General features: G+C 47.9%; 1 protein-coding gene across 2 annotated transcripts in view; it reads right to left on the bottom strand.

Moving 5' to 3' along the window:
* The window catches only part of PNPLA1 (patatin like phospholipase domain containing 1), a 43,345-nt gene extending 26,037 nt beyond the window's left edge, over positions 1-17,308 (bottom strand). For both annotated transcript variants that reach the window (XM_032253560.1, XM_032253561.1), the window contains exon 1: positions 16,688-17,308. In XM_032253560.1, the coding sequence (XP_032109451.1) occupies positions 16,688-16,892 (205 nt within the window). In that variant the 5' untranslated portion in view covers positions 16,893-17,308. The remainder of the gene's footprint in view (positions 1-16,687) is intronic.
* Positions 17,309-22,436: the final 5,128 nt, after the last annotated feature.

Raw genomic sequence — 22,436 nt, 5'->3', positions numbered from 1 at the left:
CTGAAGCCATACACCAAAGGATGCTGTTATCGCTGCATCTTCCTAGTTCTCTCCAGGGGTGTGTGTGTGTGTGTGTGTGTGTGTGTGTCTGTGTGTGTGTGTGTTTCTGTCTGTCTTCAAAGTCTCTGTCTTTCTCTGTGTCTCTGTCTATCTCTCTCCTTTCTCTCTCCCAGCAACTAATCTTCTGGCTAAACAAATCTATGCTCGTAGAAATTTAAGTGTTAAGCACAGCAATCGTTGGGTGCTGAGAGAGGGGATAAATTTAGCTTACTTCTTTATGTATTACCATATTTTCCAGCACCTTCTCCCATTTAAAGTCCTCCTTCCGAGCTGCAGGCTGCCAGGCTCTGAGACAGAGTCCCACACTAACCGTAGCAAGGTTATTAGAAGCAGCACCGCAGACCCACTATGTCCTCATCAGGATACTCAAGGTTGGCTGCTTCCAGCCCCCACCCCACCCTAGACACATCCACTTCTGCTCAGGGGAGGGGATTCTCTTAGGGCAAATCTGGTTCTCCTCCTCCTCTTACAACAGCCTACCACTGAGCTTTGCCCATAGAAGTCTCTTCAGAAACCTCCCCTGAAGGCTGGAAATTCCTTCAGGGCAGAGATGGGCCATACTCTGTGTCCACCAAGCTTCCCATAACACTTGGTGGGTGATGAGTGTTTGTTCAGTGTGTGAACAAAGGAATATAGAAACCTGAGAGCAATGGAGATGCCCCCAAGGGGGAGCTACTTGACTTAATTACCCAATAAAAGCTTGAAGCAAGATCATCCCAGAGAGATGGACAGTCAACAAAGTAACAATATTGATTAGTGTGGTCAGCTCATCAAGTTTTATGAGCCTCATGTGCCGAGAAAAATATGTAAATAAGATGCTGGGTGGGGTGGTTCATGCCTGTAATCCCAGCCACATACAGGCTGAGGTGGATGATTGCTTAAGCCCAGGATTTTGAGACCAGCTCTGACAACATAACAAGACACCTGTCTCTACAGAAAAAAAAATTCAAAAATTAGCCAAGCATAGGGGCATGCCACTGTAGTCTCAGCTACTCAGGAGGTTGAGGTGGGAGGATCACTTGAGTCTGGGAGGTCAAGGCTGCAGTGAGCCATGATCACACCACTGCATTCCAGCCTGGATGACAGAGTGGAACCCTGCCTCTAAAACGTAAAATGTAAAAAGATGTTGAGACTGGAAGATTTTTGAAGGGCACTTGGAAGCTATATTTCCAAGTTCCAGCCACCCAGAGATCTTTCTTTTTTAATTTAATTTAAATTATTTTTAGAGACAGGGTCTCACTCTGTTGCTTAGGCTGGAGTGCAGTGGCACCATCACAACTCACTGTAGCATTGAACTTCTCAAAGGATCCTCCCACCTCAGCCTGCTGAGTAGCTGCAACTACAGGTGAGTGCCACCATACTGGCTGGTTGTTTTTTTTTTTTTTTTTTTGTAGAAACAGGGTCTCACTGTATTATCCAGGCTGGTCTCAAACTCCTGGGCTCAAGCAATCCTCCCACTTCAGCCTCCCAAAGTGGTGGGATTACAGGCAGGAGCCACTGTGTCCAGCTGATAGGAGAGTCTTTCTGTAACCACATCCATTTCTTGGAAACAGCTTAGGCTTTGGAGCCAGGCAGATTTGGTTTAAGTCCCAGCTTCACCACAGACTATCTATATATCATCGGCCACTCAAATAACGTTTTTCATCCTCAACTTTGCTGCCTGTAAAATGAGTATAAGAATGCCTACCTTACTGGATTATGATGAGGCAGATAGCTTTTAAAGTGCCTGCACATAGTAAATGCTCAAAGATTGCGTATGACAATAATTCCTTATGTGACAAGGTGTTTTGATGTTTTGGACTCTCAGCCTGCTCATCGGAAGGGGAGACAGTGATCCCTGCCCCACATTCTTATTAAGATGTGGTCAGGCTCATGCGTGGAATCAAAAGGGCAAAATACAAGTGTGGAGTGAGAAGGTGCGCTCCAGTTTCAGAGTCACGTAGGCCTGACTGGGAGCACACTCCCTCTCCTGCCAACTTGGCAGACCCTACAGGTATGGCAGGGGAAAGAAGGGCTAGAAAAATCATCAAAGGAAGAAAAGGGATAGCTGGACATGCGTTTATTTTGTTTAGGTGGATAATGCTCCCCCCTTCACGAGGGCAAGGATTGTCTCTGTCTTGTTCATTCTTTTGTCCCTAGCACTCAATATAGTGCCTGGAATACGGTCGACACTTAAGAATCATGCACGCAGGCATGAATAATGGATAAATGAGTGAACTCCAGAAACTGAAGGGGGATGCTGAGGCCCAGTGAAAGAAGTCGCTATGATGACCCAGAGGATAAAAACAGAGGGCTTCTCTTCCCCAACTTCACATGGCCTCTTGCTAAATCAAAAATCCTAGAAAGACAGCGCTTGGGGCTGATCATTTAAGCTGCTGAGGATGCCGTTCACAGGGTGCCAGAATTAGGTCTGCAGTGAGGGATGGATCTGCCACGGAGGATGGGACTGTGGGGCCCCAGGCTCAGGGCGCACTGGTAGCCTAGCAACAACCTCGGGTTCAGCCAATCACCGCGAGGCGCCGCCGCCGCGGGCCCTGCTCCCGGAGCAGCGTGCGCGGTGGACGCCTGCAGGAAGCAGGGGGCGCAACAGCCCCCGCGGGGGGCGCAGACGAATGCTCAGAATCCCTACATGGAGCACCTGAGAGTTGGCTGCTTCTATCTGGTCCCTAATTGCAGACTGAATTGTAATCTGCATTTTCCTGTGGGTATATGTTGACTACCCGACCCCCATGTAATAATGATAATTGGTATCATCTTGAAAACAGTCGTTTCTCTAAGCTTTCCCACCTATCATCTCAGTTTGTCCTCACAGTGACAGCCAGCCTCCGAGGAGCAGTGATCCTGGTTTACTTACCATTATATTTCTTTGCCCTACACTGCAGGGGCATTGATTTAAAAACAATTTGGCTTGAAGCTGCAGTGTCACTCCTGGAAGGTTTACAGAGACCCTCTGGGGTAGTGAGTTTTCAGTCGGGGAGCCTTTGTTCAAAAGAAATCTTAAGTGGAAACCCAACATATAAAAACAGCTAAAAACATGGCTGTTCTGGGTTGAAGCTGTTCTGAGACCCTGTCCCATCTCCCTACCCACCTTAGGAAGGTAGCCCCCAAAACACTGCCCTGAAATTCCTAAGATTCTGGGATCCTAGGTCAGAAATATGAGTCCCAATGAATTCTCACATTTTACAGGTAAGAAATCCTGCCCAGGAAAAAGGTGAGGCTCAATAAATATCAGCCGGATGGATGGTTGGATGAATGGATGGATAAAGGAAGGACATACCCTAGGACCCAGGTCACACAGTTTTTGTTTGCAGAAATAGAACTAGAATGTATGTGAAGACTCATGTTTTCCTGCTCTGTCCTGAATGCATTATAGGCTTTTGCTAACAGCAAAACAACTCTGACCTATTTAACAGTTCAAACCAAACCAAGCAATGTTTTTAATGGATAATAACAATTCTCCACATAGACCTTCTTCTAACCCTAAGAGTTTACTAAAGATTTAAAAGTTCAGACTGTATTATAGCCAGTTGTCATGGAAACAGAAGTGTCTTCCACTGGTTCATCACCTGTGCTCCTAGCAAGGTGTCCACAGGCCTCTTTGACTGCCCCAGGTAGAGGGCCTGGGGCCTCAGCCCTCACCCCACTATGAGCTTTTCCCCCCAGAAACCAGGCACAACCTCCCACATCCCACTGCAGGTTCTTACTGATCACCCTGAGGTGAAACAGGCAGAGAAGAAATGCATCCAGAAAGTTCCCTAGAAATGATCACGTATTCAGGGCTTTGCCCCTGCTCTTTTCTGTCCCTTTTCTTTGGTGGAACCGAAGTCCTTTTGGGGTCCTGCTCCAAGGCAGAAATTAATACTTCACCCCATCTAGGCTGTGGCCTATCCTACCCTACAGGCTCTCTCTGCACTAACTACCAAGGGGACACTAGGAGGACGTCACAGCTGTGAACTAAGTCACCCCCTAGCCTTAAGACTCAGCTGGTCTTCAGGTCTGGTGGGGTAAACCACAGGCAGTGTGCTTTATCAAGCCTGCTTCTAACCTGTGCTCCCACAGGGATGCATACTAAACTCTGAGTGAGGGCATAGGAGGAGATTCTTTTTCTGTTTTTTTTTGTTTGTTTGTTTTGTTTTTCTTAATTTTTTCAGAGACAGGGTCTCACTACATTGCCCAGGCTGGACTTGAACTCCTGGGCTCAAGTGATCCTCCCACCTCAGCCTCCTGAGTAGCTGGGGCCACAGGTGTGCCACCATGCCCAGCTGAGGAAATTCTTCCTTACGTGGTGATTTCATGAGGACAGAGTTGGATTACCCACAGGATTCATGGGTGAACTCCTAACTCAGAAGAACCAAAAAAGTCTGAAGGTTTATTTACCATTTGTTTGCCTGCCTTCTCCCTAGAATTGGAAAAAGAGCTTGAGTGTCTTTCCTGCATTTGAGCCCAAAGTGAAGCAAAGAAAACAATGCTATTTTAATACTGTCTAAGTGAGTTGTTTTAAAAATGGATCCAGCAAATGCAGTGTGGAATCCTGGATTGGATTCTGGAACAGAAAGAGACATTAGTAGAAAAACTGGTGAGATTCTAAGTCTGCAGTATCGTTAATAGGAATGCACCAATATTGATGTCTTAGTGTTGGCAAATGGACCATGGTTATGTAAGATGTTAAATTAGGGGAGACTGGATGCAGGATATGCAGAACTATCTGTACTATTTTAACAACTTTTCTGGGAATCTGACATTCTTCCAAAATAAAAAGTTTATTATTAAATTTTTTTAAAACACAGATCAAGCAAGGCTGTTAGAGAGACATTGCCTGGCACTCACAGGGGCTCAGTTAACGCCTGCCGATACCAGGGGAACGGATTAACGTATATCACCTCCGTGAATTGCTTTCCAAATAAATGTTTCTGTTGCGTAATGAGCACATTCAGAGCTTTACCAGATCTTCCATTCAATGTTCTTCTACTTAAAAGTCCAAGGGATTGTCTGGGGAAAATAAATCTTTATCCATTTGGGTGGAGAGGTTTAAACATGTAAAGCATATTCCTTTGAGTGAGATGGAAGATACTAATTCCAACATGGTAGTGGGAGATACAGCAACAACGCAATGACACCATTTCTACAATATGGTATAATTTTTGTATTTGTCACGCCGTTTGATCTCACTTACTTACTTTTTTTTTTTTTGTAGACAGAGTTTCACTTTCTTTCTTTCTTTTTTTTTTTTGGAGACAGAGTTTCACTTTTATTGCCCAGGTTGGGGTGCCATGGCACGATCTAAGCTCAATGCAACCTCCCCACCTCCCAGGTTCCAGTGATTTTCTTGCCTCAGCCCCACTGAATAGCTGGAATTACAAGTGCCTGCCACCCTGCCAGGCTAATTTTTTGTATTTTTAGTAGAGACAGGGTTTCACCATGTTGGCCAGACTAGTCTCAAACTCCTGACCTCAGGTGATCCACCTGCCTCGGCCTTCCAAAGTGCTGGGATTACAGGCGTGAGCCACCGAGCCCGGCCGGATCTCACTTTCTTAACCAATGTATAGATAATTGCTTGGCCCCTGGAGATTAACAAGAAAGCTGTCATGCTGCTTGCAAAGCAATTTCTGAAATAATGAGGATGTAGACTTTGAGGGAAATCCCAGTCTTGGCTTGTTGTCTAAACCTGGGAAAATTATCTAATCTCTCGAAATCCCTGTTTCCTTGTTTGTAAAGTGAGTATAAATATAGTATCTGCTTCATAGGGTTGTGAGGGCATTACAGTAAATGGTGCATATGAAGCACTTAGCTCGGGACCTGACACGTGCGAAGTGCTTGGTAAATAGCCGTTAGTCGAATGGCACGAGGTTGTGAAGTTGAGCAGAATACCTTTTTACGGAAAACACTGCCATCTCAGATAACTAGTTTTGGGAGTAATTTTTGATGAAGACATTTTGATTCTGAAAGTGTACCCAGCAACCAGGACTGAAATTCAAGTTACATCTGGATTGTACGTGTATGCAACACCTACATGTACACACTTACTCACACTCACCCACACACCTGCAACAGGAAAAAATGGAGGTTCTCATTCATGTTTTAAGGAACATTGGAGAGACTTCCAGCTCCAGTAGTATGGCTGGCTGAGTGAAGGAGGAACGTCTCCAGCTTCAGAAACAACAGATCAGGTGCCAGGTAATTCCAGCTCATGCCTATAATTCCAGCACTGTGGGAGGCGAAGGCAAGCCGATTGACTAAGGCCAGGAGTTCGAGACCAGTGTGGGTCACATAGTGAGACCCAGTCTCTACAAAAACATGAAAAAATTAGCCAGGCATGGTGGCACGTGCTTGTAGTCCCAACTACTCAGAAGGCTGAGGCAGGAGGATCGCTGGAGCCCAGGAATCCGAGGTTACAGTGAGCTATGATGGTGCCTCTGCACTCCAGCCTGGGTGACAGAGAGAGACCGTGTCTCAAACAACAACGACACAAAGTCCGATATTAAATAAAATACAAAACAAAGTTCTATGACATGGTTAAACTCACAAGAGAGAAAGGAAGAAACAGAGGGAACTGAAAGCCAGTCGCCTGAGAAGGAAAGCTGATGATGTGGTCACTGCGGAGACTGTTACCAGACCAGAAACTGGCAGGGACGGGGACTACATTCTTGGGCTGAGTGAACTGAGACCTCTGCGTAAAGCCAGGACCCTCCAAAGGCTGCTGCACCATTACAAGGTGCCAGTGGATTGTGTCTGCCCAGGGATCTGGGTGAAAAAACACAGTCTCCCATAAAAATGGAAGACCCAAATTGTATTACATATGGTTTAGAGCTTGAATTGATACAACCTACAGAGTAATTAACATGAGAAGTGCTCCCAAGTCGGTGATAATCCTAGGGTTTTAGCCAGGGCCAATGCAGACTAGCTGAGATAGGCCCTTCCACTGCCGGGGCCACACAGAATTCCTGCAGAAAAACCAAGTCCTTGTGCTGATGAGCTCACAATTACCGTGAAAAACATGGATCAGATCAGGCTGGATTCCAGTCATTTTGTTTTAATAAGGTTTAATTCATTCTCAGGGACATTCTTGAGTTTGGAAAGTGCTGCTTTATCTATGCTTTTCTATTTCAAGATACTTTCCTTTTAATATATTCATTCATTCATTCAAAATTCATTCTTCAAAGACTTATTTTGTGACTAATATTTGCCAAGCACTGGGCCAGGAATGCACCCATGACTTCTTTTGTCTTTCACCATAATGTCCAAGGGATGTGTTTCCAATTACCCAAGTTACAGATGGCAAAACCAGGGGTGAGACGGGTCCCTGGCCAGCCAAGAACCCACAGCACTCAGGGGCAGAGTTGGAAGTCCAACCCCAGCCCTCCTCCTCCCTGGGAACTGTGTTCTCCACCAATCCTGGCCATGTCTCAGTCCTCAACTGAGTGACAAAGATAGATGCATGAGTGACCAAGAAAAGTAGTTACTAAAGCGAGGTTCTCACAGAGGAAGGCTTGACTCCCCAGTGCCAGCCCCAGGGAACCAGAATACACCTTGAGCCACCTATCAATGACAGTGACTTCAGCCAGCCTCAGCTCCAGCAGCCCAGGAGAATTTCAGTTACTGGGAGGGCAGGAGCTGCCTAAGGTAGCCCTGGCCTGGGTGTGGAAGGCCAATCAAAACATTCTCCAGTGCTCTGTCTACACGGGAGGAGTTGTGCTGGGTCCTGCTGTGCACACATTTGTGGGGCAAGGGGCAAAACACATGGCTTCTCTGGACCTTGGGTGTGTTTTGCAAGGTCCCTTTGAATCCTGTTTCCTGTCTGGAAGGACCAGCCACCTCTCTGTCTGAGAACACAAGTATGTTTGCACCGGGTGGGGGGGAGGGGCAACTAAATCTGCAGACCCCTCAGCCTGGAACGCTCTTCCCTCAGTGCATGCGGCTCTCTCCCTAGCTTCATCCAGCTCATGGGGGCCTTCCCTGGCCAGCCCACCCAAAACTGTGCTCTTTTCGTCATTCTCTCATCCTTCCCCCGCTTTATCTTCTCCTTTGAATACGCATGCTGGCCTTTTTGTATATGCTCAATTTTCTATGGTTTAATTTCACCAAGAGAATGCCAGCTTCGTGAGGGCGGACATACACTGCTTTGTTCACTGCTGGATCCCCAGGACCTAGAATGAATGAGCGGATGCATAATCTATTTTATCACCACAATTCAGCCAAAATCTGATCTTCAACCCCCTTGTCTGCACCTTGAAGGAACGGGGCTCAAACAGTGATTCTCAAAATTTTAAAAAAAATTACTGAAAGATTTCCTTTAAATAAATTTTTAGAAAGATCCCACATGTGTAAGATGGACAACAGCAGGGCTGTATCAGTGCAGCCGGGGCTTCAGGTGTGTCCGTCCCCTGCTTTCCCTCCCCATCTGCAGAACCCTGAGGATCCCTGGAACAGTTTGGAAACCATCGACCTAAGTGAGGTCCGCTTCCAGCTAGTCACTTTCTCCCCCAGGGTCTAAATACAATTATCTGTAAAATGAGGGAGTTGGACTTACTGACCTTGACACTGTCACATTCAAACATTATATCTCATATCCACAACTACAGAAAATTATCCAAGAGCCAGGGAAGCTCCAAAATACAAATTGCAAAGACACATTCAGTGTCACACTGGCCAATAGCCAGCAAACACCAGGAGTTTATCAAGGAGCTCTTGTTTTCTGAGCAGTTTGTGGGAGCCATAGGACCCATAAGATCTCAGATTGGCTCAACCAACGTAGTTGATGGAATGAGACACCACATCTGAAACAGTCAAGACTGTACAAGATCAAGTGCTAGAATGGGTGGAGATTTTACAGGCAAACCAGACAGCATGGAAAGAAGAGATGGAGTGTGGTAAAATGGGATGGTAGCTGGGGAGGAGGTTTTCTATCTGAAAGGAGAGCAGAGGGTCATTCTAGGCAAGAGACACAGCAGGTGCCATGGTGCACTGCCCAGGCCCCCCGCTGCAGGACTGAGGCACTCATGCTCTCACTGCCAGGAGGGCAGCTGCTGGTGGATCGGAGCTGAGCCCTTTCCCAGACAACAAACTGGACTGGACCTTGTGATTATTTGTTTGTTTGTTTTCAGACATGGTTTCATGCTGTCGCCCAGGATAGAGCACAATGGCACAATCACAGTTCATTGCAGCCTCAAATTCCTGGGCTCAAGTGATCCTCCCACCTCAGCCTCCTGAGTAGCTGGGACTATAGGCATAAGCCACCACACCTGGCTAATTATTTTATCTTTTGTAGGAAGGGGGTCTCACTTTGTTGCCCAGGCTGGCCTCGAACTTTTGGCTTTAAGCAATTCTCCTGTCTCAGCCTCCCAAAATTCTGGGTTCATAAGCATGAGCCACTGAACCTGGCCAACTTTGTGATTATGAAGCCATGGTCCTGGTCTCAGGCAGGGGCAGAATTTCTCCAGTGTCCTCATGTCATTGATTGTGTTATTGTGACAGAGACTGCTGTTTGTCCGCAGTATCCATTCTCTCCTTCTTTCTTAGTAATTGAACCCTCAGTTTTTAGCTGGCCACATGGCCTCCCAAAATAAAGTCTATATTTCCTAGGCTCTCTTGCAGTCAGGTGTGACCATGTGACTAAATTCCAATCCATGGGATGTAGCTGACAGGATATGTGTCACCTCCAAGTCTTGCTCTAAAGGGATGAGCTGTGCCCTTCCCTCTTCCCTTTCCGACCAGCTGGAGTGCAGACATGGCAGGGGGCACTCAGACCACATGAAAGGCAACATCCTTCAACTCCCAGTGTCATTGACTTGCACTGTTTACCATGCTCTGGAGGCATCACGTTTCCTCACTGCATGGCTTTGCCGTGTTGTCATGCCATGTCCTTGCTGGAAGCATTGGTTCCTGCCCAACCTGTCTCTACCTGTCCAACGTCTATGTCAAGAACTGACTAGCTCAAATGCCACTTCCATGAGGCCTTCCATGTTTGGAAGTGTTTTCTCCATCCCTCTGCACTCCTCTGCCTTATAATTCTCTAACATTCAATTGGAGCTTTCTTTCGTTATAAATATTTGGTAGCTGCATTTAAATTTGAGTAGACTGTAAGCACCTTGTAGCAAGGCAAGACTTTCATTTTGTGTTATATCTTCACATCCTCTGCAGGACCTAGTATATGCTCAACTAACACTGGAAGGAAGGAAGGAAGGAAGGAAGGAAGGAAGGAAGGAAGGAAGGAAGGAAGGAAGGAAGGAAGGAGGGAACAGACAGTCTTACCATGCAGTGTTTTATGGAGAGAAAGGTACCAAGAAGTAGCTTGAGTGGGAATAGGGTTTTAAGTCTGCCAAATCAGTATTCTTTGATTAAAAAAAACATTTTATTTTTCAAAATCATGCAAATGCAGCTTCGAGGCACATTTCCAACCCCACTTCCGACAAGACTGGAAATTCTGGATCCCCCAGTGGCAATCATGGAGACCACCCCTCCTAGGTGAATGAATGGATTAATGAAGGTTACCACATCTCTGGTGGAAAGCAAGCAGTGTGTTAAATGCTTTTACAAACATTTTAATGTGCCCTGAACTGGCCCGGTCACAGAACTGGGTGTACATGCCAGGAGATGCATCCTCTGCTGCCTCAGCTTTCACAGGAACAAAACACAGACTCTCAGGACAGAAAAGCCCCAAGCTGGCTGCAAAAGTAGGGCCATGGCCTTGAGGAGGGCCTCAGAAAATGCTAGCCAGGTGCGGTGGCTCACGCCTGTAATCCCGGCACTTTGGAAGACCGAGGTGGGTGGATTGCTTAAGGTGGGGAGTTGGAAACCAGCCTGACCGACATGGTGAAACCCTGTCTCTGCTAAAAATACAAAAATCAGGTGGGTGTGGTGGTGGGTGCCTGTGAGCCCAGCTACGCGGGAGACTGAGGCAGGAGAATTGCTTGAAACCAGGAGGCAGAGGTTGTAGTGAGCTGAGATCACACCACTGCGTGCCAGCCTGGGCAACAGAGCAAGAGTCTGTCTCACAAAAAAAAAAAAAAAGAAAGAAAGAAAAAAAGAAAATGCCATGGGAAAAAAAGTCCCATTTCCCATAGCAATAAAACTACAAGGGAGAAATAAAGCTAATAAAACACACAAAATCTTTACTGACAAAAAAAGACCAGAAGAGAAAGATCAACTCTATTTATAAATGGGAAGATGCAATTTCAGCTGAAATCCCAGCAGAGCTTTTCACATGGGATGGGGAAAGGGCCAAGCATAATGGAGGCAATATTCGAAGAAGAAAAGAGGAGGAAGAGGAGGAGGAGATTGCTTGTCATACGTAATGAACCCCTTACTATAAGACTGTAATGATTAAAACAGAAATAGACAAATTCACCAACAGAATAGAAGAGAGATTTGAATATTCCAGAAGCAGCATTTCAAGTAAATGTGGAGGTAGCCTCTAACAGGCTATCACATGGCAAAACAATTTAAAACTTAGATCTCTACCTCAGCCATCAACAAAGTAAATTCCTGAAGAATTAACCTAAATATGAAAACTTTAAAACTTTTGAAAGACAACGTAGAAGAAATCATTGTAATAAAGATATTTTAAAACACAAATTATAAGAAAATGGCCATGCGCAGTTTGGTTTACGCTTGTAACCCTTGCACTTTGGGAGGCTGAGGAGGGAGGATTACTTGAACTCAGGAGTTCAAGACCAACCTGGGCAACATAGCGAGACCCTGACTCTACAAAAAAAATTTTTTTAATTAGCTGGCCGGCCGGGTGTGGTGGCTCACACCTGTAATCCAAGCACTTTGGAGGCCAAGGCTGGCGGATCACCTGAGGTCAGGAGTTCAAGACCAGCCTGACCAACATGATGAAACCCCGTCTTAAAAATAAATAAATAAATAAATAAATAAATAATTAGCTGGGCATGGTGGCATAACCTCTGGTCCCAGCTACTCAGGAGGCTGATGCAGGAGGATCGCTTGAGCCTGGGAGTTTGAGGCTGCAATGAGCAATGATTGTGCCACTGCACTCTAACGTGGGTGACAGAATGAGACGCAGTCTCAAAAAACAAAAAACAAAAAAAACACCCCAAATTGTAAGAGGAAAAGGTTTGACTGCACTAAAATTAAAATCTTGTGAATAACAAGAGACATCAAAGCAAAATAAAAGACAAGAAATAGAGTGGGGAAAAATAGGTGCATTGTGTATGGCTGGCGAATGGTAAGTGTACGGAATGTATAAAGAACATCTACACATTAAAGAAAAAAGATAACTTGGTAGAAAAAAATAGGGAAAGGTGGTGAGCAGGCAAGGTACAGAAGAGGAGACGTCTAGTGGTCAGTAAGTACACAGGGATACTAAGCATCTCTAGAATCAGGATAGGTAGATTACATACAATAGATGAGGTAGAATTTCACATCCATTCAATCGGCATAAGATTTTCGAGTGTGACATTGTGGGGAAATCAGAACTCATATCTGCTGCTTGTGATTAAATTGGTACAACTGCTTTGTAATTTATCAAAGGCATTAAACAAAGTTAATGACACACATACCCTAGAATGATATACATTCCACGTGAGCAGGGGCAACACAAACAAGGAAGTTTGTAACAACAAAGAAATTGGTCATGTCCATCAATAAAATGGCTAACTGTACTGTGGTATAGGAATACAGAGACTTGAAGAAAAACCAGAGGCCCAGCTCTGGTTCCTTTTCAGCTTCTAACTGACGATGGGACTTCTGCTTCTGCATAGGATGCTCTCCCCAAGATAGTCTTGGGCTCATTCCCTTACCACCTTCAGGTCTGTGCGTAAATTCCACCTGCTCAGAGAGACTCCCCGACCCAGCCTCCGCACCCCTTAACACTGTATTGCTAAGCAGGGCAATTTAAAGGATAAGAATATAGACTGTGGCCAGACTGGATTCAAATTCTAGTTTTACCAAGTGATATCTGTATGACTGCAGGCAAGTTATTTAAATTTTCTGTGACTCAGTTTCCTTCTCTGTAAAATGGAGATAATAGTTTTCACCTAGAAGGGCTGTTGTGAGGACTGAATGAGTTAATATGCCAGAGGTAGAAGAGTCCCTGATATAAAGGAAGTGCTAGTTAAAAGTAACTTGTACGACTGTTAAAATGAATGAATGAACTAGACTGGAGTGACATTGACAAGTCTCATAAACATGCTGCTGAGTGGACAGAGAGAGTTCCACGTATACCTCACCCCTCCCTGGACTTCTGCCATAATTATGAGCAGCCCACAGCCTAGTCCTTGATTATACCCCACTGCTTGATGTCCTTTGCACAGGTTTGAGTTCCCACCACTGCTGTCCATGACCATCACAGCCTGGCCAAGGCGGTTTGCAGTAGTATTCATCAAACTGAATGAGGATGAGTTAAATCAGTTCTGAAAAGTCCCTCCCTCCCTCCCTTCCTTCCTTCCTTCCTTTTTCTTCCTTCCTTCCTTCTTTCTCTCTCTCTTTCTCTCTTCTCTTTCTTTCTTTCCTTTCTTTCTTTCTTTCTCTCTCTTTCTTTTTTCTTTTCTTTTCTTTCTTTCCTTCCTTCTTTCTTTCTTTCTCTCTTTCTCTCTTTTTTCTCTCTTTCTTTCTCTCTCTCTCTCTCTCTCTCTTTCTTTCTTTCTTTCAGTTGGAGCCTCCCTATATTGCCCAGACTTGTCTTGTTGTCTTGAACTGGACCCACACAATCTTCCTGCCTTGGCCCCTCAAAGTGCTGGGATCACAGTCATGAGCCACTGTTCCAGATGCTGTATTTTAAGATGACATAAAGACAGAAGAGTGAGGGTCATGGAGCAGATGAGCAGCGAAAGTGCCTGGAAAGGGAGAGAGAATCCCTGTGCCAGGTGTTATCAGGGCAGGAATTCTGTGACTCCAGGACAGAGTCGGGAGTGTCACCCCAGCCCCTTTCCAAAGGCCTGGAATCCACAGAGGAGGAGCCATTAACGACTACATTCACAGAAGACTGTGCATTAGAAAGATCTGGAAAGATCCATGCCAAGCCCTTAGCACTGGCTACAGGAGGCAGGGTGGGATTAGGGGCCACCAGGCGAATGGAGGCTTTCTTTCTACTCCTTTCAGAGTCTGGCTTTGTCACCCAGGCTGGCGTGTAGTGGCGCTATCTCTCTGCAACCTCTGTCTCTGGGGTTCAAGCAATCTCTCGCCTCAGCCTCCCAAGTAGCTGGGACTGTAAGTGTGCACCACCACGCCTAACTAATTTTTTTTTTTTTTTTTGGTAGAGAAGGGTTTTCACCATTTGGCCAGGCTGGTCTTGAACTCCTGATCTACCTGTCTCAGCCTCCCAAAGTGCTGGGATTGCAGACATAAGCCACCACGACTGGCCTCACTCTACTCTTTGTGCTTTTACTTTGGACACTTTTGCATTGTTTGAATTCTGTCCAGTGAGAAAAACATGTTTATTACTTGTGAGATATTAAAAAGAAAAAATTATCTTATACATTAGAGGTACTCAGTGAATGGGCATTACTATTATTCTTTAAAACAAAGACTTTCCACCCAGCATAGGGGTCCCCAGACAGGAAGGCACCCGGCTTGGGCTGGGAGGAGGCTCCTGTCTGCAGCCTCTTCCTCACACAGTCCAGCTGGCCCTTCAGCAAGTTGCATTGGCTCTACTTTCAAAGCACATACTGACTCCAATCTCTTCCCTCATCTAGTTTCTACCTTGCTCCTTCCAACACACTCTGCCCATCGGTCAGAGATCTTAGGAACCCTAATCAGATGGCTGCCATATTCTGAACACTGGCCATGTGCCAGGTACTGTTCTAAGCACGTATTCGTTTTAACTCAGTCAATCCTATAACCAGGGGTTCCCAAACCCCAGGCCATGGCCCCCCGTCTGTGGCCTGTTAGGAACCAGGCCACACAGCAGGAGGTAAGCAGCAGGTGAAGCTTCATCTGTATTTAAGCATCTGTAGATGTCATCTGTATGCAGCGGCTCCCCACCGCTCACATTACCGCCTGAGCTCCGCCTCCTGTGGGATCAGTGGCAGCATTAGATTCTCACAGGAGCCGGAACCCTATTGTGAACTGCACATGGGTGGGATCTAGGTTGCACGCTCCTTATGAGGATCTAATTCCTATCACCCGCAGATGGGACCATCTACTTGCAGGAAAACAAGCTCAGGTCTCCCACTGATTCTACATTCATTATGGTGAGTTGTATAATTATTTCATTATATATTAAAATGTAATGATCATAGAAATAAAGTGCACAACGAATGTAATGTGCTTGAGTCATTCCGAAACCATCCCCCCACCAACCCTGGTATGTGGAAAAACTGTCTTCCACAAAACCAGCCCCTGGTGTCAAAAAGGCTGGAGACCGCGGCTATAACAATGCTGGGAATTAGGCGCTATTAAGATCTCCCTTTTCTAGATGGAGAAACGTTCAATAACTTGCCTCGGACCCGCATCATGAAACAGCAGAGCTGGGATCCCACCTGAGGAGCGCATGCTCTCTGCCCCCTCCCCACCTGCTGTCACAGCCTCCCATGCTCCTCAGGTGAGATCAGAGCTTGCTGCTAAGGCCGCAAGACCTGGCCCCTGTCCACCTCCCACCACCTTGCTCCACACCACAGGCGTCATGGCTGCTCCTCCACCAGGAATTCTCCTTCTCAGGAGCTCCCAATAACGTATTCTGTCACTCTACCCGGCTCTAGGCTTGAAGGTCACCTCCTCAGAAAGGCTGCCCTCACCACCTTTCGAAAATAGTCCCCATTTGATTCTCAGCCCCTTTCCTGCTGTAATCTTATTCGTAGGTCGTATCACTTCCTGACCTTACACTTCAAGCCTTGTTTGAAGGTTTATGATCTTTTTCTCTAGAAGTTCTGCTCCACAAGAACAGGGACTTTGTCCTCAGTGCATCGAACAGAGCCTGGCCCAGCACAGGAGCTCCGTAATGAATGAATGCCCCCTAAGACAGCACACTAGGCTGCTGGGCCTGTTCCTAGGGGCTGCTAGGCGTATCTGCTCCCCGGCCAGGATGGTGCTCTCTCTCTGGGTCAGCAGTGCAGCAGTCCTTCCTGCTGAGGCCCCTGGCAGGGTAGAAGGTGAAGGAAGAGCTTCTCTATTCTCTCCCCACCCGTTGCTAATCTTCCACCACTCTGTGCTCCCTTCTGTCTACCCCTCCAACCTCAGGGCGTTCATCTTTCCAGCCACCTGGAAATGGTGGGCACATCTGTCCACCTCAGCGTGATGGAGAGTTGAAGAGTGACCTCTCCCCAGCGTATTCACATTTTAAAAGAGGCCAGGCAGGGCAACATTGAACCCCGATGTATGACCGCATGGCCAGGTAGCTTCTTGCAGCACCACATTTGATGTTGGAGGGAGATACTGCCCTTTACTCTCCCAGGCGCCGGGAGACAGAGCATCTCAGAGGTAAGGGCACTGAGGGAGAGGGACAGGGGTCCACGCTCACCCTGCAGGTCAGAGACTGGCGCCTGGCAGACCCCAACCTTCAGATGTCCCAGCTGCTGCCGTCATACTCCACTCAGCTCTTCCCTTCCTTTCCTGCCACCCAGGCCTGGCTTTGTTCCCTAAAAAATCCCCAGCCTCCTTCAGGCTCATTCTGCCTCCATGGAATCCCCCCAGAGACTTTCCAGGGGACCCAGAACACAGGCCTTACCCTTACCCATTTCTATCCCGCAGATGGCCAGGGCAGCGATCACAGCACCTGCAGATGTCCCTGCGAAGCGGTGGGCTGTTTCCAGCATCCGGGGGGCCAGGTCCCGCAGGGCGTCCACGGCCCCGGCCTGGTAGAAGGAGAGGAATCCACTGCCGGAGAAGGAGATGGAGTGGGGGGTGTCCGGGTCCCCCTTGAACACCTGTTCTTCCATCTCTTTGGCCTCTGGCTTTCCGTGGAAGGAGGAACCACCCTTCAGCACTTGCCTGCCCGAGCCTGGGCTGCCGCTCCCTGCAGGAACTCCCTGCCCAGCTTCCCTGCCAGCCCGGAGCCTGGAATGTGGCTGTCCCTATCCGGTCTGCTGGAGCAACCACAGGCTGCTCGGGCAGCTGCCTCAGCCTGCTAAGCTCTGCCAGGAGGCAGCCCCAAAAGTTGGAAAGGGGCCCCAGGACAAGATGCAGAAGGCCTCCCTGGTGTGTGAGCAGGGTCCTGATCCTGTGAGCCCCTCACCGGCCTCATTTCTTGGCTACATTCATCTCGGGCACGGGCTCCTCAGCCCTCTGCCCATCCGTGGTACACAGAGCCGTGTTCACTGCTCCCCACACAGGGCCATGCCCAAGGAGGCGGGCTCTGCCCAGCCCTCAGCTGCAACATTCAGTTGCAAAACCTCTGTGATGGTTATCGGGCACCTCCCTCCCCGACATGCTGCTGCGGCCGTGAAGGGCTTCCAAGCCTGCCTCCCTCCAGAAGGAAGATGCCCGCGCTGTCTTTTTTGGACAGGTCCCCCAAAAGAGATGCCCTTTCTGGGCTCCTTCAGGCGGTGTGGTATGTGTGATGTGTTACACAAGCATTTTTATTTGTTCTTCTTACAGGAGTGCCCCTTCGTTTATTCACTTGTTTATTTACATGTTAGCATCGGCCCTGGGTAAAACTGTCGGAGAAAACGTTTGACTTTGGGGGCTCCACCCACCACTGCCTCTGCACCTCTCACTGTCTCCTCCTGGGCCCTTCACTGACCCCGTGACCTTGGTCAGTGCCTTCTCACCAAGCCCCAAGCCCTCATGCTATCTTCTAAGTGTTCAGGAAGAAGTCAGCCTGAAATCTAGATCATTGTAAGTGTGTGAGGCTTCGTGTTGTATGTTTTACTTCCCGCTCAGAAATGAGAAGTTTGAGATAGCAATGTTTAACTCCAAGGATGAGCAGCTGGGGAGGTCACCTGTGGGGACGTCGGGGTCAGGGCAGAGAAACGTTTTGGTGAGGGAGGTGGACCAGGGTTAGCTCCAGGGGCCGCGGTTCCACCCCCTGAGGAGCCACATAATGTGGTCCTAATGAGGAGAAGGAGTGGTCCTCACACCCGAAAAATGTCCCCTCATGGAGATATCACAAAGAAGACAAGATTGCCTCTCCCCGCTCCCCTCAGAGACCACACAGCAACAGAAGCAGAATCAGAATCAAGACACCAAGGCCTCCACCAAGTGCCAATCCAGCTCCAGCCTCTCTGTCAGGATGAGATATCATTGGTGTCCCCGCCCCTGGGGAGCTCACATCATTCTGGTGGACTCACTCATCTACATAAGAACTCCATGGGGAGGGCAAGGCCAGTCTTCAATTAGGAGGGAGTTTTCTAGGCCGGGCTCGGTGGCTCACGCCTGTAATCCCAGCACTTTGGGAGGCCAAGGTAGGTGGATCATGAGGTCAAGAGTTCAAGACCAGCCTGGCCAAGATGGTGAAACCCCATCTCTACTAAAAATATAAAAATTAGCCGGGCGTGATAGCACACGCCTGTAATCCCAGTTACTCAGGAGGCTGAGGCAGAAGAATCACTTGAATCCGGGATGTGGAGGTTGCAGTGAGCCAAGATCTTGCCACTGCAATCCAACCTGGGTGACAGGGCAAGACTCCGTCTCAAAAAAAAAAGAGGGAGTTTTCTGTCTTGGGTAGGTAATTCCAGGCATATAATTGCCTCAGGTTGAAAAGAGACCTTTAGATTAGATGTTCAACAGATAAAGTTTGTGTGTATGTATGTGTGTGTGTGTGTGTCCCTGTGTGCAGCTATGCATGTGTGCGTGTGTGTGCAGAGATCTGAGGCATTCTGCTGGGGTGGGGGTGGGTGTGTCAGGGTGGAGTCTAGTCAGCTTTTGGACAGCAGAGACCCTGTCCCCTTCCTGGGAGGTCAGTTCAGCTCCAGTGAGTACTTGCGTGCCCAGCGCTGTGCCATGTTGGGGCCCTGGGGACAGGAGTACACAGAGGCTCCATCTTCAATTCATATATTTGCAGGCTTCTTGGGAATGAGACAGGCAAATGTGAAATAAGCAGAGAACCATATAAGGCAATCTATAATTAAGTACTAAACGGTGCAGGGCTGAGATTCCTGCCAGGAAAGTTAGGAGGTGGGGCTGAGCAGTGTGGGCTGGAGCATCTGAGGAACTGTGCCGCGGAGCCGCCGAGCTGTGGGCTACGGGGCCGGAGGCAGCGGGGAGGAGCAGGCAGGGCACTGGGACCAGGCGTAGCAGGAGCCCCTTACACAGAAGGGGAGGGGGGTCCTGGAGCCAGTTTCACAGGACAAAGGGCTTTGGATGAGAGGCCTTCCAAGTCATGACGTTGGATCCCAGCTCTGCTGTTTACAAGCAGTGTGGCCTTTGCATGATGGCTCTGGACCTCAGTTTTCCTCATCTGTGAAAGGAACAACACTGTCATTCCTGTGCTGCCCAGTAGCTGTAAGGCTAGAGGTAATAGCTGCAGGGTGCCTGGCACAGGGCAGGCCTGTGGTTACCAGAGGGTAGTAAGAGCCAAGGCTTCTGGAACAGATGGACCCCAGAGTTAAGGTAGAATAGAGAGGCAGGGTCCAAAGGGGAAGGCTTGATCCACATGTGACATGTAGAGGAGCTTGGAGGGGTCTCAGGCAGCAGAGCCTTGGAAGAAAGATGTGACTGAGGCTGGAGGCTGGTGATGGCCAGGCCAGGGAAGCAGCTGCAGGAAGACAAGTGAATGAAGTTATTGCTGCAGAAGATTCTCAGGGGCAGGGACTGGTTGGATGGGCAGGGTGAGTCATGGCGGAGGCCTCGCTTTTAGCCTCGGGGTAGGGAGGAGTGGGGCTGTCTTCAGCACAGCTGGGGAAACTGGGGCAGACCTGGGGAAGCTGGGTGGAGGATGATTTTACTTTACAATGCATCTGAGAAGACAGCAAGACATTGGCGCTATCCACGGAGGGTGTTGGCAGGGATGGCACCAGAAGAAAGGACAGAGACCCCTGCCACTGAGGCAGCAGAGAAGGACAAGCAGGTGCAGGAGGGCATGGGGTCATGCTGAAGGGAGGACAGCTATGGACAGGTTTCTTTTTCCAGGTCATCCCAGTGAAACAGAAAGTAAGGCCACCTGCTGTACAAGGGCTGCAGGCACCTGGGGGTGCTGGGGACCCACCACCCCTTCAGAGATAGCGCATCCTGACATGGCCTCTGTTGTCCCCACCTCCTCGGACCTGGCTGACTTGCATGAACGCACATATGTTTCTGTTCCCTGTGGACATGGAGACTGCAGTGCCGCACAACCTCTTCCATGCAAACACGCCAGCCAGAAATCCGTGACTGTGCCCAGGAAAGCCGTGGAGGAGCTGCTAACCTGGCCCCCAGTGGCTGGGCCTGGTGGACAAGGCTGGGCTCCACAGCTGGCAAGGGCTGGTGAGCAACAGGCCTCAACCTGTCCTCTGCTGGCTGCTAAGCTCTTGAGAAGCTTCCTCTCATTCACCCTCGTTCTTGACCTTCTACGCATGCCCTAAGAACATCAAGTAAATGACATCGAGGAAGACTCGATTTCCAGCACTTGATTTTTAGTCATCTCATGATCTTTGCAGGTGTTTTTTAACTACATTAACACTGCTTGTGTGACTCATCAGTCCCTGAGGAAGTCATGCCCGAGAAACAGATTGCTTATCACACACACTTCCAACAAAACAACCCAAAATGAATTTCTATAGGAACCTGGACTCCCTGTAAGTTGTAGACATATGAAGCTGCCTAGGATGGATACCGGGGAAAAAGATGCCCATTGATTCCAGATTGGCTTTGCCTCGTGGGGTATCACCCTCTGCTTACATCCCGAAAATGTTGATTTAGTGAAGAACTCAGTGGTTTCTTGATTCAGTAGAGTAGGAAGGTCACAACATCACCCATGAATATTTGTGCCAAAACAATGTCACTGGAATCTAATTGAGGCCTCACTTCCAGCTTACAGTAAATACGAAGTACAAACAATCAGACAAACGGAGGTGAGAACAATCAGACAAATGCAGCCTGTGAGAGGCTGGCAGAGACCGTTGCTGGCACCAGCAGCCATCTCCAGCCCACTTACTCCTTGCCCACCTCCAGGTAAAGCAGCTGAAAAGCCTGGTCCTTGGTTTCAGCTAAGGGTGAATCATGGGTTCATCAGGCCCCATTCCCCTGGATAATGAGAAGTAACAGGGACTCTGCTGGGTGGCTTCTTAGATTTTCCTCCTTGATAAAAGGAAAAAGACACATGGGAAGCCCCTTGTAGCTCCATCTCCTTTTCTTCCTGCCAGAGACACTGTCCTGGGAGCACAGGGTGTGTGGACCTATGACAGTTGTTTTCCATCCGTCAGGGGAAAGGTGGCAGACACACTAAGTGTATGAGTTATCCAGTGCTTCATGACAATTTACCCTGAAACATGGCACTTTTTTTTTTTTAATTATTATACTTTAGATTCTGGGGTACATGAGCAGATCATGGAAGATTGCTGCATAGGTACATTCATGGCAAGGTGGTTTGCTGCCACCATCCCCCCATCACCTACACCTGACATTTCTCCCCACGTTATCCCTCCCTCACCCGCCCTCCCGCTGTCCTTCCTGTAGTTCCCCCGCCCCCACAACAGGGCACTTTGAAACAATAAGAACATACTATCTCACACCATTTTTGAGGGTCAGGAAACTGCAAACGGCTTAGCAGGTGGTTCTGGCTCTGCATCTCTCAAGCTTGCATTCAGGCTGACAGCCAGGGACGCAGTCATCTCAAGGCTCACTGGAGCTAAAGAACCCACTTCCAAGCTACCCTCCTGGTTGCCCGTGGGTATCAGTTCGTGGTCAATGTTGACAAACGCTTGCGTGCCTCATGATGTGGGCCTCTCCACTGTGCGGCTCACAGCTTGCAGATGACTTTCTTCAGCGAGAGATGAAGAGAGTGAGAGTAAGAACGAGGGAAGGAGAGCGTGTGAGCCCAAGACAGAAGCTGCAGTCTTTTATAACCTAATCTCTGATATAGTCCCATCTATATTCTATTGGTCGCAGAGACCAGCCCTGGTAAAATGCAGGAAAGGCGTGAATACTAGAGGGTGGATATTACTGAGGGCAAATTTGAAGGCTGGTTAAGGCACCAAAAACCGTATAAGAAAAAGCCTGTGTCCGTGCTGAGATCCTTGTGTGACTGCAACAACCCCCGCCACCGTTTGTGTGTGTGTGCATCCTGTGATGTCAGGTAACTCAACGTCTTTGTTTTTAGTCACTGTTCACTTGATATTTGCTGTTGAAAACCTCACGGCCAATGCAAGGGCTTTTAAATACTTCTAGAAAAATATAGCCCTTAATTTGAGAAGAACGAATGAAATATGCCCTTTGCTTTTAGTAAAAACAAAAGAAATACTTTAAGGTATAGATATTTTGTTATTGCAGTTAAAATAACTGACTCATGAAAATTCTGAAAAACTTAATTTGAAAATTTGTATTTTTTAAAGAAATTTTTTAATCAA

Source organism: Sapajus apella, unplaced genomic scaffold (genome assembly GCF_009761245.1).
Source record: "Sapajus apella isolate SASKATOON/1434 unplaced genomic scaffold, GSC_monkey_1.0 scaffold83, whole genome shotgun sequence".
Taxonomy (NCBI): Eukaryota; Metazoa; Chordata; class Mammalia; order Primates; family Cebidae; genus Sapajus; species Sapajus apella.
This window is presented reverse-complemented; position numbering and strand designations above follow the sequence as displayed.